Source organism: Salmo salar, chromosome 21, assembly GCF_965601325.2.
Source record: "Salmo salar chromosome 21, fSalSal1, whole genome shotgun sequence".
Taxonomy (NCBI): Eukaryota; Metazoa; Chordata; class Actinopteri; order Salmoniformes; family Salmonidae; genus Salmo; species Salmo salar.
Window position 1 is genome coordinate 31,223,855 of NC_138311.1, and position 16,542 is coordinate 31,240,396.

The window sequence follows — 16,542 nt, forward strand, 5'->3', positions numbered from 1 at the left end:
GAGCTGTGCGTACTGATTGAAGTGAAGATTCATTTTTTCGAAATTCTACTAAAGTGAGCGTTTTCTCCTTGTGTTTCTTAGCTATTTACAATGTTTTGTTCACAAGCTAGATAGTTTAATGTTTGAGTATAGTAGCATGTCTTCGCTGAAGCAGTCAGATTCTCATATGTCACAGTCACACTGTCAGCTCCAGCCGCTCCAAGTTCCGTCACCTCCTGCCCTTAAAAGGGCAGCTGAACATTTGGCTCATCTATTTTGATTAAAAGATTTGGGTCACCTTTTTGGGGTAAAAATGTAGCAATATACCAGATCACTTCTTGCTAGTAATACATATATTGCTTTAGAAACATTACAAAGCACGCTCATCCGTTTTTTTGTTTATGGTGTAATTATGTCGGGAAAAATATTTTGTCTGATAAAAAATGTTACAAAAAAAAATCTACCAGCCAATCAGATTTTTTATCTACCTGCCACAGTGGCTGGTGGATCAAAAAGTTTGTTTCAGGTCCTGATGTTGTGGCTTCAATATGGTTACCATAGCAACAATGCACTACAGCTCAGAGATGGGTCACATCTAGGGGGTTGTGGGAAATGTATTCTTACCTTCCAGACAGCCTGGTTTCTCGGCGATGCGGATCTGTCTCTCTGGGACTACAGGCTCGCCTTCTGAGTTCCCGATGTCAGCCGGGATTAGGGGCAGGCTGGCACGCTCCTCTTCCTCAGAACGAGGGTAGTAGAGAGGCAGCAGCTTCCTGTATGTGGGCTGAGACACACACAAAACTATGTTAACCACACAGATATTAGATGCCACACACCCACGCATGCTTTCTAACACAAAAACCGTCACACACATCCTCCGTTTCCAATCACTATGTGCATTTTCCCTCTTATCGGTGAATTACACTGTGTGTTTGCCATCTTAGACATGAATAATTACCTCAAACTGAAACATTCATGTTATATTAGAAATATTTAATGTTCTATGAAAAGCAAATTAGTGAGGAATCACAAAAAACACAGCTTCGAAACACAGCTTAAATACTCCAAACATTCCCCTTAAGTTGAATTTCACGCCAGAAAAAAAATGTCCTTAGAACAAGCCAGTGCAATTATGTGCATGTAAACCTAAGCATGTGTACACATCACAGGAACTCCTGACCATGCAGAAGAGAAAATAACACACCTCCTCCATGTCTGTCACAGCGAACACCACTGTCTCTATGCTCTCTCCATAGTTCTCCAGAAACCTGCGGACCGTTCCTGCAAACATACACACAGTTATATACACTGTAACAGACAACAGATATGCTAGCTGATGTGTAGTGAGCATTCCGGCAGAAAATGGTAGCTTTGTATCACCCAAGTGGGTGCTATACATTGGTGGTGGGATAGGGGAGTTTCCCCCTTACAATGTAAAGCGCTTTTAGCACCTACTGTATTTGTAAAGGTGCTATATAAACGCAATAAATTATTATTGCACACACCTTCATATGTTTCATATAGGTCAGGGGTCATGGATGAGTTACTGAACATCATGCCAGTGTGAATAGTTGACAGCCACATGTTAACTACATGAAATTGTGACAGTGTACTGTACGCTAATGTATAAGAGATCATTAACTTAGTGAATGTGTGCTGTGCGTGTCTTACTGAAGGCAATGTGTGTAGCGTCCTCCAGTGGGTATCCTCTCTTAGTTGTGCTGACCACACAGACGGCCACAGACGCCATAGCCTGCTCTCTGCAGAGACACACAAACAGCTCACACAAAAACATACTAACAGTAGCCACACCACAAACCCCATTCAATTCACAGTGCAGTACACACCACAAACAGAGTAAAGTGGTTTATGTACATATTACCTTGCCTGTAACCCTGCACATTGACTCTGTACTGGTAACCCCCTGTATATAGCTGCGTTATGTTATTGTGTGTAACTTCTGCATTTAAAAAAATAAATGTCAAACATTTTCTTACTAAAAAAAAAATGCATTGTTGGTTAAGTAAGCATTACACCTGCTGTATTCAGTGCATGTGACAAAAAAGTGATTTGAGAAAGATGGTGACTGAGATGGCCATGGCATATGGTTTACCTTGTTTTCATGATCATCAAACCACTCAGTGACTACTCAGGCCCTGTGTATAGAGGCATGAGGCTGTAAGGGAGCACCTCACGCTACACACAGACCTGTGTGGTATTGTGGGGAGAGAACACTTCCCTCGTATGTAAACAAGCTGTGATCTTCGTATGTAAACAAGCTGTGATCTAATCAACATGCCTGCCGTCCCAGTCACACCTAGCGGACTGCAGTTAGCCAAATGAACACGAGGGAGCAGGCCTCGTCGAACAATGTGTTGTACTTATGCATCAGTCAAACTGATGTGGACAAATGAATTAAAGCTGCAATATGTAACTATTTGGGTGACCTGAACAAATTCACATAGAAAAGTGTATGATAGATCTGTCACTCTCATTGAAAGCACGTCTAAGAAGTCGTAGATCTGTTCTATGTGCACTATTCTATGCTTCCCGTTCTCATGTTTCGTTTTTGCGTCTTACTTTTGGTTTTGTACACCAGCTTCAATCAGCTGTTAATACAATATTTTTCGCTATGGAAAATATATTGCACAGTGGTTTAGATGGTACAATGATTCTCTACACTATACTTGCTTGTTTTGTAGCAAACTGAAATTAGGCAAACTATTCTAATTTTTTCAACCAGGAAATGGCAGAACTATTTCTGCATAGTGCATCTTTAATGTCTTACCTGGCGAGCTGCATGACGTTCCTATAGCAGTTGTACAGCGAGTTCTCTGCAGCAGTCCTGTACTTGGTTTTGTACTTGGGGCCCACCGTGTGGATGATAAAGCGCGCCGCCAGGTTAAAGCCTTTGGTCATCTTTGCCTCGCCTGTCCGACATCCTGTAGATAAACACATACATACCGGTAATCTGGATAAGAGCGTCTGCTAAATGACGTAAATGTAAATGGTAATACAAGAGTATATCAAGATCCCACAAAGAACACAGCCTTGAAGGGGATTTACATAGCAACAAGACCCAATGGACACAAACCAACACTTCTCCCTTTTCTAAAATATGCATTTTATATAAAAACCTGTCTGTAATGTGTTTGCCTCCACAGTGCTCACATTATGTTAACACATGACATTCACAGCTTAACACAAGATCATGATCAGTAGACACAAACCAACAGAAGTTTTACTTGGACAACAAAAATAAGCATTCTGATTGATCAAGTTGAGAAAGTGTTTTGAAACGGATGTGGTACTTTCTTTCTCATGTTTCGTGCCCACTGAGTGCAAACCAGGCATGTTGTCATTAACTTGATGAGTTAGTGGTGCCCCCTACCTTTCAGTTTGAGCATCTCGTCTCGAAGTTCAGGCCCAGCGTATGTGTGGATGCTCTCAGAGATAGGGTTCTTGTCCGTCAGAGTCTCATTACTTGTGTTGACGATCGCTGTGCAGTTCAGCAGGGCAACGTCGCCATTACTGAGAGATGACAGCGGAAAGAAAGAGGGTCAGATGTCTTAACTCTGTATTGGCCATACTCAAGCTCCATCTCATATCTCCCTTTGACATCAAAAAAGAAACTGTACTATGAAACAAAGATAAGTTACATAAACAATGAAGGCTTTGGATTACCTTCAAAACAATTTTGGGCAAAAAGGCAAACTGATCCATATTCCCTCTGATATTGCCAACTACTTGAATTACTTTTTCATTGGCAAGATTGTTTTTGGCATGTCATGCCTACGTTTGCCAAACTCTGTTCCTTCAAATTCATGTATAACTGACCAAAAAATAAAAAGACAAACATTGTAATTTTGAATTCTTTAAAGGGAGTGTGGAAGAGGTGAGAAATTGCTGTCCAGGAGATAGATATCTATCTATAAAAAGAATCTCTATATACACACACACTAAAACATTTTATGTAATACATTTAGGAATGAAAAACTTAAACCTCTAAAACCAGATACAAAGTACGTAGAAAAGATAATGGCCACATTTTTTATAACAATCTTTGAGAAATAATAATCACCCCAAAAATAATAATATGTTTGAGCAAAAGAACACAGCATTAGCCATTGCATAATGCATAGAAATTAAGAAGAAGATTGTGGAAGCTGTTTTGTTAGACTTAAGTGCAGCTTTTGACATTATCAAAACTGCTGGAAAAGCATACAGTACCAGTCAAAAATGTGGACACACCTACTCATTCAAGCATTTCTTTATTTTACTATTTTCTACATTGTAGAATTCAAATCATAGTTGCACACCTCATGTAGCCGAGCCCATAGGCCTATATGTTTTGTTAAGGTTTGTTAAAGTGGCCAAATAACTTCTTAAAACTAAGCACATTAACCCGCTTTACAACGGGTGCAGAGCCTAACTGCCATACATAAGCAGCGCGTGAGTTTTAAGTTTGGGGAAGATCATTTTCACTATAAAAATTCACCTTCATAATAAAAGCATTACATGCATAAATCACATTTACAGTCACGTTTGAGAATGGTGTTTTCCCGCTAATGGAACATTCACGCTAATAGCCTACTGCCATGTGAGCATTGCTGCACTTATAATGTGAAGAAATAGCCTTATAGTTTATCAAATTTTAAGCTAAACGTTCTGATCGGTTGTGTCAGCCTCATTGCATTATTTTTTTTTTTTTTTTTATGCTAGTGGTTGTATTAATTTGGGCTCCATCTCATCCCACAACCAGACTATGTTTGGAATATTTCTTTCTAGATAGAATAGGACAACTTTTGTACTATGGGGGATAGTAGACCGACATATTCTAGTGCTTTAGCTGTTCGTTAGGCCTACTCATCTTGTTGGCTGACAAAGTACATTTGGACAGTTCTTCCAATATCTTTAATATGCGCCTCAGAATTGGTTATGGACGTGAGCAGTTGCGTAGCAGATATGTCGGTCTTCACTTGTAGCCTGTGAAAAAGACCTGATCATGTGACGGAGAGCCATGTGAGTGAGGTGCTTCGGAGCATGTAGCTGGGAGAAGGGAATTTTAATGATTATATTCAGCCCAAGGGCACAATGGCCAATGGCTGCAAAAGGCATTGTTTTTTTTTGCCGGCATTACTGCCACACAAAAGGGGATGCCGCCAGGAAATTCGAGGCATTATCAAGTGCATGTCAAATATTGTGGATGAGAAATTGATGAAGTGTGTACAGCCTGCACAAAGAAAACAAAGCAGAGCTCATACCTTTCATGCAACTTTTTTCAAATCACCGTTAGAGTCGCATCATGCAGCCCTAGAATGTATTCAAAATATATAGCCCTAAAGTTACATAAATAACTAAATTAAGCATATAGGAGTACCTGTTTCTTTGTTAAGCACTCAACACAGAATGTGCACTCCCTCAAATCATTTAAAGAAAATATCCTTACTATTTAGCTATGTTCAATTGTATTCTTCATTCTATAAAATGACACAGAAGTCTAAGCAAATCTTGTCTACTAAATCAACTAGTGTAGCCCATAGCCATAGCCAGATCAGGGCTTAACATAAGGACAGAGTATGCTATTCTGTTCTTCTGAAATAGACTACATTTTCTTCATACCATGTTTCTTTATAACTGTCTAATAAAAAAGATGAGCTGGCGCACACCCAGAAAAATGATTTTGTGTGGAGGTGTTGACTAAAGGCGAATAAACTATAAAGATAAAGAGAGTTGCACACTCCATATATAAACTCCCGGTAATTTATTTACCCAATAAATTACTGGGAGTTTATATATGAGTGTGCGACTCTGTCTAAAATAAATAATGGATTTATTGTGAAAGTGTAGGCTATATTACATGGATTTATTACACTTTTTAAAATGTAGATGTTCCAAAGGTCTGCATCAGTGGCTTGTAGGCTATGTGTGGAAGCCAGGAGATGCTAAATCTGTGTATGTTAATTAACGGTCAATTACCATAAGACCGGAAGTTATTTGCTTGAAAATCACCGGCTGACAAAATGTCATGACCGCCACAGCCCTAAGTGTTCCGTATCAAGAGATTGACTGCATCACTTCTTGTCTTTGTGAGAGGTATTGACATGTTGAAAGCACTGAACTCATGCTAGCAGTAAAATCTGATTTTTTAAAAACACCACCTCACAGAACACGGACTGTGACGAGAGACACACACACATTCCAACAAACTCTACACACACTGTAATATTGTACATTTTATATTGTATGATGTATTGTTTTATTTAAGATGTAGGCTATTGTTTTAAAATGATGTATTGCTTTATTCCTGTTTGGACCCCAGGAAGAGTAGCCGCTCCCATGGCAGCAGCTAATGGGGAACCTAATAAATACATCAATGTCTGCGTTTTCACAGGCAGCCCAATTCTGATATTTTTCCCCCACTAATTCATCTTTTGACCAATCACATCAGATCTTTTCACATCAGATATTTTTCAGAACTGATCTGATTGGTAAAAAGACCAATTACTAAAAAAATATCAGAATTGGTCTGCCTGTGTAAACGCAGCCTATGTAATACAACAGTTTAAGTTAGCCTACATGTGTGTTTAAAGTTAGGATCCAGCCCATAGGGCTTTGTCCAGCTGTAGAAGGGTAACTACTCAAGCAGCGTGACGGTACTGGGTCATATGACATCCTAAGGCAGGGCTAGCCAACCGGTTCCTGAAGAGCTACAGTCCTGTAGGTTCACTCCAACCCTAATCTAGCACACCTGATTCTAATGATTAGCTTGTTGATAAGCTGAATCAGGTTAGTTAAAATTGGGCTGGAGCAAAAACCTACAAGCCTGTAGCTCTCCAGGAACTGGGTTGGAGAGACTCTCTCAATGACTATGAAAAATAATAAAACTTCAAAAACCTTTATTTTGGATGTCAAATCAGTAGGCAGCTGGGCTACTTAAGTTTATGTATTCACAAGCAAAGCACACACGATCAAGTTTACGTTGAAACATGTCGGTTTCACTTCACTAAAATGCTTGAGGTAGCAAAACAAGCTATGGAAAAATAATAATTGCGTCCTCACTTCCTTGGCAAATTACTGCAGTGCTACTTCAAAAAGGTTGGATGTGAATGAGCTAAGTTTCTTAGGGCTTGTTGTACACACTTGTGGTTAAAGGAGAAGTGCACAGCCTCGTTTTTCCATCAACGCTCTCGGTCCAATCACAGTTATGCCAAGACAGCAAGAACCACTGTCTGGAATGTGTTTCATATGACACTCGTTCTACAACACCTTGCTAGCTACATTATTTGATCATGCTAGCGAGTAGCTAGTGTAACCAACTATCAGCAACAACACCAGGCACAGTCTCACGTTTGACAGCCCGCAGTACTTGTAGCTAGCGTTGGATGTAATCCATATCCTGGCAATCTGATTGTTAAACAGAAGCCCATTTTCACTAGAGTAGCTATTTCCCAAGCAATATGTGCAGTGCACATCAAGCTACAGTGTCGTCTGGGAAATTAGTTTTTCTCATTTTCAACTATTCAATTAGTCCTCCTAAGACACTTCTCCACCCACCCAGGGCACTGGGCCACGCAAAACTAACTCCCCCAGTCTTTTCCGTGAAAACAGTGCCACCACATGTTAATAGGCAAAAAGGGGCATTCATTTTGTAATCCAATCCCTCAAGTAAGTAATGATGCAGTCAATTACCAAACTCTTGTTTTGGACAAGTGACTTTATGACCATACTTATTCTATTTACACTTTGTAGTCTATTGAGACACTATAATACATGTTACTGACTTATCGATTCAGACTCATATCGATGCCACATAGGCCATTTTCAAAAGGAGAAGTTGGTTTTCAAGGGCAGTTGACCTTTAACGTTTTAAGCAGGTGACACTTGTGGTGATCCTTGCTCAAAGGGAGTGCAAGTAAATCAAGACACTGTGTCAACTCCTGAAAACTAAGACAAAACTGGAGCAGAAAATATCTTTTCCTAAGACCTGTGTAAAAAGGCCCAAGTTCAGTCCAGGGATCTGTTCCTTTAACTGCAGCAGGAATGTGAGGAGGGATTGGGGCAGCCTGGGTACAAATGTCTTACTGAGAGACTCCTACCAGTGGAACTTCTGAACACGTGCTCAGCCTCCACAACAAAGAGGATTTATAAGGTAAGGGCTAGAATGATGGGGTGGGAGAGAGAAAGAGAGTGTGTTTATTGAGGGGGGTGATCCACAGTGGTGCAAGAACAGGATAACAAGGCACAAGAAGCCAGGGCTACAACTTGAGAGACCTTATAGCCGTCAACAAACGCATTTGATATGAGTGAGAGAAAAGGAGAGAAACCCCAAGAGGGAAAAAGAAAGAGAGCAAAAGAGACCAAGAGATAGAGAAGTGGTATTAGAGGTCCAGTGTGTATGTGTGTGACTCACTAGAGCACTATTTTCCTGTTGATGTCCTCTCTGTAGGGGAAGGGGGATAGGAAGGCCTGCTGGCTGACCAGGCTGTCGTTGTACTCCTCCTCCTCTCCCTCAGGGTCCGGCTGCCGCTCCCAGGTGGACAGAGTCTGGACCTCCACAAACTGAGAGCGTGCTCCCAGAGGATCCATTCCTGCACTGCACCTCAATGCTCGACACTGCAAACAAAGCCAGAGAAAGACTTTATAGTGTATTTTCAGTGTCCATATCCAGGAGCCAAATAGGAAGGGAGATACCTAGTCAGTTGTACAAGTGGCGCAGCAGTCTAAGGCACTGCATCTCATTGCTAGATACGTCACTATAGACACCCTGGTTCGAATCCAGGCTGTATCACAACCGGCTGTGACTTCCGAGTTCCATAGGGCGGCGCACAATTGGCCCGGGTTTGGCCGGTGTAGGCCGTCATTGTAAATAAGTGTTCTTAACGGACTTGCCTAGTTAAATAAAAAGGTTCAATTTAAAAGTTAAAAAAAACTACTTCAAATCAGCATCTATGACAAGGACCAACAGACAGTCACAATTGGTGATTACATGTGTGTTTCAGTGTTCATAATTAAGTAGGCTTGGCAATATAAAAACCCATTTTGTAAAGCAAAAGCATTTTAGCACAATCAAAGAAAGGCTTTGACTGACAGTTTAAAAATAACTTCCAGTGTCTAGAGTCAAGACAGTAACAAACCATCCAGTTTTCAGTACTTCTAACCTCTAGTATACAGCCTGAAAATTAAGCCTCACATAATGAATGCACTTGTGTGAGGTTAGGTGGCAGTTAAAGAAAATTGGGTGAAACAGGCAAGCAAGGTCTGGCTCCGTTTTTTCCAGACACTACAGCTATTTAAGATTGTGTTCGAGACTACCAGTTAACTACATACCATGTCAACACCTATGACTGAGGGCCTCTGTCGAACATTAGATTGGCCGCTTTCTAGAACTGTTCCGTTTTGGAGCGTATGGCACGAGAGGGGAGGACATTACTGTGAAGTGAACCTAAACAGACAGGGAATTCAAAAGCACCACAAGGACGTATCGAAATGCAGAATGAAAATAAACATAACAAGTTAGTCTAGATTTTTGTTGACTGCAGTATGGTCAAATACACTTGACGAACAATACTAGTCTTCCCACATTTCCCACCGCGTTTTTGCTTTTTCGACTACTCATATTATGGTATTACCATTTGTATGGTTAAATATGGGAAAACATCAAATTATGAAAAAACGAAATGTCATAGTCACCAACCATGGAGCTCGAGCTCAGCTGACCATCACATTCCCAGTGTAGCGTTTGCTTTCTTATTACTTTGATTCGCAAATGATCTGCTAACACGGCAGAAAATAGTAGCATGCCGGAAAGGAATGTAAAGATGTGTGTATATATATATATATATATATCAGGAAGCTACAGGAGAAAATGTTACACCTACCCGTTTTCCTTTGTCCACGAATCTATTAGTTGTCGACTCCGAGCAGGACGGAATTACAAAAAGCGAAGAATACAGGGGGTGTTCGTGATGTTTTTACCATCACAAACATGGCAAAATTCGATTTGATAAAGCCAATTCCCATCGTACTGTCACGTTTACTACAGTTCGGTGAGTTCCTGATCAGCTGATTCGCGACAGAGAGGAAGCGAGAGGGTTCACTCTGCCCAAAATCTGTCCACTAAAACAAGACCGCGAAGTAGTGATTGACGCACGTCGGATGAATCGTGTGGTGAATGAAGAAAAAGTGAAGTCCATCTGTGCTTTTGTTTTTTGAGCCCGAGTGGCGCAACGGTCTAAGGCACTACATTTCAGTGCTAGAAGCGTCATTACAGACACCCTGGTTCGAATCCAGGCTGTATCACAACTGGCCGTGATTGGGAGTTCCATAGGATGGTGCACAATTGGCCCAACGTCGTCTGGGTTTGGCCAGTCATTGTAAATAACTGGCCAAATAAATAAGAATTTGTTCTTAACTGACTTGCCTAGTTAAATAAGGTTTTTAAAAATATATATATTTGTAAAGCTTTCAAGTGTTTGCAGAAGGGAGAAGACGAGATGTCCAAGTTGTGGAAAAGATCATATAATGTGTTATTAAAGTGATGAAAATGTTGCAATTGTGGTGGGAACCATGAAGCCACATCATTCGAATGTCCTAACCCATCTGGACAAGAGGAATACCTATGTAAGAATGCTGTTCGTCGACTACAGCTCAGCATTTAACATCATAGTACCCTCCAAACTCGTCATTAAGCTCTCGACCCTGGGTCTCGACCCCACCCTGTGCAACTGGGTCCTGGACTTTCTGACAGGACGCCCCAGGTGGTGAGGGTAGGAAACAATCTCCACCCCGCTGATACTCAACACTGGGACCCGACAAGGGTGTGTTCTCAGCCCTGTCCTGTACACCCTGTTCACCCATGACTGCGTGGCCATGCACGCCTCCAACTCAATCATCAAGTTTGCAGACAACACTACAGTGGTAGGCTTGATTACCAACAACGACGAGAAGACCTACAGGGAGGAGGTGAGGGCCCTCAGAGTGTGGTGTCAGGAAAATAACCTCACACTCAAAGTCAGCAAAACAAAGGAGATGATCGTGGACTTCAGGAAACAGCAGAGGGAGCACCCCCCTATCCACATCAACAGGACAGTAGTGGAGAAGGTGGAAAGTTTTAAGTTCCTCGGCGTACACACCACGGACAAACTGAAATGGTCCACCCACACAGACAGCGTGGTGAAGAAGGCGCAACAGCACCTCTTCAACCTCAGGAGGCTGAAGAAATTTGGCTAGTCACCAAAAACACTCAAACTTTTCCAGATGCACAATCGAGAGCATCCTGTCGGGCTGTATCACCGCCTGGTACGGCAACTGCTCCGCCCACAAGCGTAAAGCTCTCCAGAGGGTAGTGAGATCTGCACAACGCATCACCGGGGGCAAACTACCTGCCCTCCAGGACACCTACACCACTGATGTCACAAGAAGGCCAAAAAGATCATCAAGGACAACAACCACCCGAGCCACTGCCTGTTCACCACGCTATCATCCAGAAGGCGAGGTCAGTACAGGTGCATCAAAGCTGGGACCGAGTGACTGAAAAACAGCTTCTATCTCAAGGCCATCAGACTGTTAAACAGCCATCACTAACATTGAGTGGCTGCTGCCAACATACTGACTCAAATCTCTAGCCACTTAAATAATAAAAAATTGGATGTAATAAATGTATCACTCGTCACTTTAAACAATGCCACTTTATATAATGTTTACATACCCTACCTTACTCATCTCATATGCATATACTGTACTCTATACCATCTACTGCATCTTGCCTATGCCGTTCGGCCATCGCTCATCCATATATTTATATGTACATATTCTTATTCATTCCTTTGTTGTGAAATTGTTAGATTACTTGTTAGATATTACTGCATGGTCGGAAGTAGAAGCACAAGCATTTCGCTACACTCGCATTAACATCTGCTAACCATGTGTATGTGACCAATAACATTTGATTTGAATGGCGAAAGAAAATGAGGTGGCCAAAGTCAGGTATGTCCAGAGCATTTCATATGCAGCAGCTGTTAAAATGATTGAGGATTTGAATGGTTAACCTGAAGAGTCCATGGTGGTAGATAGATCTTCACTGCAGGCTGCAGGGGTTGCCTTTCACCAGCAGGATTCTGACATTTTAAAGGTTAAGAAGGTGGACTTTGTGGCCTTTATAGCTATGGTGATAAATGGAACTGCCAAGGTGGAGAGAAGGTCCAGGAAGATAGAAATCATTGTGGATGAGGCGGAGTGGTTTCTGGGTCTGAAAGATTTCTCGGTGAAGGAGTTACATGGAATATTGTCACAAGCCGTACCACCCTCTCAGGCCCTAGAGCCTGAGAAGAGAGATATGGAGATTTGAAAGAAGGAAGTAGTGGGAGTTTTGTTTAGTTTTGTCAATGTACTATTTTTATTTGGGTGGATTATGTTAATTTCCCTATTACATATGGATTTTCTTTTTACCTTGTTTTAGTTTCAACCCGTCCAATTGGTAGCGGTAATACACATTTTTGGGGTTATAGTCCGCCATAAAACCCACAGAAGAAGAAGATCGCGAGGTGAGGAATTTTTCTATGGAGGTCAATGAGAGAATGTCGAATTTGGTTTAAAAAAAGATGTATTGCTTATTTGCTACATGAGGCTTACTTGATTGAATAGAAGTTTCGTAATGGTTAGGTTGTCATGAATACATTGATAAACATGGATGCACGTGGCATTTTCTCAACTTTACTTTTTCCACATTTTGTTGTGTTACAGCCTGAATTCAAAATTGAATAAATATTTTGTTTCCTCACCCATCTACACACAATACCCTATAATGACAAAGTGAAAACATGTTTTTAGAAATTTGTGCAAATTTGTTGAAAATGAAATAAAAAATGATCTCATTTATATAAGTATTCACACCCCTGAGTCAATACTTTGTAGAAGCACCTTTGGCAGCAATTACAGATGTGAGTCTTTCTGGGTAAGTGTCTCAGGGCTTTCCACACCTGGATTCTACAACCTTTCCCAATTATTATTTTCAAAATTCTTCAAGCTCTGTCAAATTGATTGTTGATCATTGCTAGACAACCATTTTCAGGTATTGCCATAGATTTTCAAGTGGATTTAATTAATCCTATCACGTTCAACTATGTAACCATTGGCCTCATGGTGAAATCCCTAGCGGTTTCCCTCCTCTCCGGCAACTAAGTTAGGAAGGATGCCTGTATCTTTGTAGTCACAGCGAGGCATTGGAAAAAAGAAAACCTCCCCGGTCTTTGTGATTGAATCTGTATATGAAATTCACTGCTTGACTGAGGGACCTTACAGATAATTGTATGTGTGGGGTATAGACATTATGTAGTCATTCAAAAATCATGTTAAACATTAGTGTGAGTCTATGCAACTTATTATGTGATTTTTTTTTTTTTTAGCACATTTTTACTCCTGAACTTATTTAGGCTTGCCATAACAAAGGGGTTGAATACTTATTGACTCAAGACATTTCATCTTTTCGTTTTTAATTAATTTGTAAAATTCAAGTGGTGTGAATACTTTCTGAAGGCATTGTATATCTGCCCCCTCACTGGCTAGAATCACAGAGTTTCTAAACCCAGAGGTGCATCATTGCGAGACTAAAAGCCAATTTATACTTGATCCAAAATGTGTTTGGAGGCTCTGTATGGAGGGTGTGACGCAATTGCGGAGCCGCCGGGGGAATGCAGAGGCCAAAATGAGGTCCATACCGCATTTTGTAACAATGCGCAGGGCTCCGTATAGCTCTGCATTGACATGATTGGTTGACGGTAGGTGGGGTCAGGAGATCCTGTATAAACACAAACTAACTTCCTTGACAACTTCCTTCACAACAGTGTGATCTGAGGGCCCATGACAAATATTTTCAGCATCCTGAAGGGGAAGAAGCGTTGTTGTGTCCTCTTCACTAATTTATTGATGTGTGTGAACCATGATACTGTAGATCCTTAGTGATGTGGACAGCGAGGAACTTGAAGCTCTCGACCCGCTCCACTAGATCCCCGTCGATGTGAATGGGGGCATGCTCGCCCCTCTGTTTTCTATAGTCCACGTTCAGCTCCTTTGTCTTGCTGACGTTGAAGGAGAGGTTGTTATCCTGGCACCACATTGCCAGGTCTCTGACCTCCTCCCTATAAGCTGTCTCATCGTCGTCGGTGAACAGGCCTACCACCGTTGTGTCGTCGGCAAACTTAATGATGGTGTTGGAATCGTGAGCCGCCACGCAGTGGTGGGTGAACAGGGAATACAGGAGGGGACTAAGCATGCACCCCTGAGGGGTCCCCGTGTTAAGAGTCAGTGTGGCAGATGTGTTGTTGCCTACCCTCACCACCTGGGGGCGGCCCATCAGGAAGTCCAGGATCTAGTTGCAGAGGGAGGGGTTCAGTCCCAGGGTCCTTAGCTTAGTGATGAGCTTGGAGGACACTATGGTGTTGAACACTGAGCTGTAGTCAATGAACAGCATTCTCACATAGGTGTTCCTCTTGTCCAGGTGGGAAAGGGCAGTGTGGAGTGCAATAGAGATTGCGTCATCTGTGGATCTGTTGGGGCGGGATGCGAGTTGGAGTGGGCCCAGGGTGTCTGGGATGATGGTGTTGATGTGAGCCATGACCAACCTTTCAAAGCATTTCATGGCTACAGATGTTGTAGGATTAGCTGTAACTGCAATTTTTTCTCTCCGCCCCATGGCAAAATGTGTAGAATTGTAGAAAACTTGCTATAAACTCTATGGAAGCCCAATAATCCATCCCACCAAAACAGGCTGAAATTTCAAACAGCTCTTACACTAAACGTAATATTCACAATTTCATTCATTTTTTTTACATTTTAGTCATTTAGCAGACGCTCTTATCCAGAGCGATTTACAGTAGTGAATGCATACATTTCATACATTTTTTTCTTTTTTCCTGTGCTGGCCCCCCGTGGGAATCGAACCCACAACCCTGGTGTTGCAAACACCATGCTCTACCAACTGAGCTACAGGGAAGGCTGTATTCCAACCTCATAGTGTGGAAATACACTGCTCAAAAAAATAAAGGGAACACTTAAACAACACAATGTAACTCCAAGTCAATCACACTTCTGTGAAATCAAACTGTCCACTTAGGAAGCAACACTGATTGACAATACATTTCACATGCTGTTGTGCAAATGGAATAGACAACAGGTGGAAATTATAGGCAATTAGCAAGACACCCCCAATAAAGGAGTGGTTCTGCAGGTGGGGACCACAGACCACTTTTCAGTTCCTATGCTTCCTGGCTGATGTTTTGGTCACTTTTGAATGCTGGCGGTGCTTTCACTCTAGTGGTAGCATGAGACGGAGTCTACAACCCACACAAGTGGCTCAGGTAGTGCAGCTCATCCAGGATGGCACATCAATGCGAGCTGTGGCAAGAAGGTTTGCTGTGTCTGTCAGCGTAGTGTCCAGAGCATGGAGGCGCTACCAGGAGACAGGCCAGTACATCAGGAGACGTGGAGGAGGCCGTAGGAGGGCAACAACCCAGCAGCAGGACCGCTACCTCCGCCTTTGTGCAAGGAGGAGCAGGAGAAGCACTGCCAGAGCCCTGCAAAATGACCTCCAGCAGGCCACAAATGTGCATGTGTCTGCTCAAACGGTCAGAAACAGACTCCATGAGGGTGGTATGAGGGCCCGACGTCCACAGGTGGGGGTTGTGCTTACAGCCCAACACTGTGCAGGACGTTTGGCATTTGCCAGAGAACACCAAGATTGGCAAATTCGCCACTGGCGCCCTGTGCTCTTCACAGATGAAAGCAGGTTCACACTGAGCACATGTGACAGACGTGACAGAGTCTGGAGACGCCGTGGAGAACGTTCTGCTGCCTGCAACATCCTCCAGCATGACCAGTTTGGCGGTGGGTCAGTCATGGTGTGGGGTGGCATTTCTTTGGGGGGGCCGCACAGCCCTCCATGTGCTCGCCAGAGGTAGCCTGACTGCCATTAGGTACCGAGATGAGATCCTCAGACCCCTTGTGAGACCATATGCTGGTGCGGTTGGCCCTGGGTTCCTCCTAATGCAAGACAATGCTAGACCTCATGTGGCTGGAGTGTGTCAGCAGTTCCTGCAAGAGGAAGGCATTGATGCTATGGACTGGCCCGCCCGTTCCCCAGACCTGAATCCAATTGAGCACATCTGGGACATCATGTCTCGCTCCATCCACCAACGCCACGTTGCACCAGAGACTGTCCAGGAGTTGGCGGATGCTTTAGTCCAGGTCTGGGAGGAGATCCCTCAGGAGACCATCCGCCACCTCATCAGGAGCATGCCCAGGCATTGTAGGGAGGTCATACAGGCACGTGGAGGCCACACACACTACTGAGCCTCATTTTCACTTGTTTTAAGGACATTACATCAAAGTTGGATCAGCCTGTAGTGTGGTTTTCCACTTTAATTTTGAGTGTGACTCCAAATCCAGACCTCCATGGGTTGATAAATTGGATTTCCATTGATTATTTCTGTGTGATTTTGTTGTCAGCACATTCAACTATGTAAAGAAAAAAGTATTTAATAAGATTATTTCTTTCATTCAGATCTA

General features: G+C 42.5%; 1 protein-coding gene across 6 annotated transcripts in view; it reads right to left on the bottom strand.

Moving 5' to 3' along the window:
* The window catches only part of LOC106582084 (ganglioside-induced differentiation-associated protein 2), a 45,122-nt gene extending 34,756 nt beyond the window's left edge, over positions 1-10,366 (bottom strand). For 4 of the 6 annotated variants that reach the window (XR_006761193.2, XM_014164813.3, XM_082967097.1 and 1 more), the window contains exons 1-7: positions 9,677-9,778; positions 8,393-8,595; positions 3,371-3,510; positions 2,768-2,921; positions 1,651-1,739; positions 1,184-1,260; positions 604-763 (exon numbers count right to left, since the gene is read on the bottom strand). Coding sequence is in view for 5 of the 6 variants with exons in the window: in XM_014164813.3 (XP_014020288.3) it covers positions 604-763; positions 1,184-1,260; positions 1,651-1,739; positions 2,768-2,921; positions 3,371-3,510; positions 8,393-8,595; positions 9,677-9,679 (826 nt within the window). In the remaining variant the exon portion in view is untranslated. Of the gene's footprint in view, positions 1-603; positions 764-1,183; positions 1,261-1,650; positions 1,740-2,767; positions 2,922-3,370; positions 3,511-8,392; positions 8,596-9,676; positions 9,780-9,860 lie in introns of those variants that run through there. The other 2 variants (XM_014164815.3, XM_014164811.3) reach the window with 2 other exon arrangements.
* Positions 10,367-16,542: the final 6,176 nt, after the last annotated feature.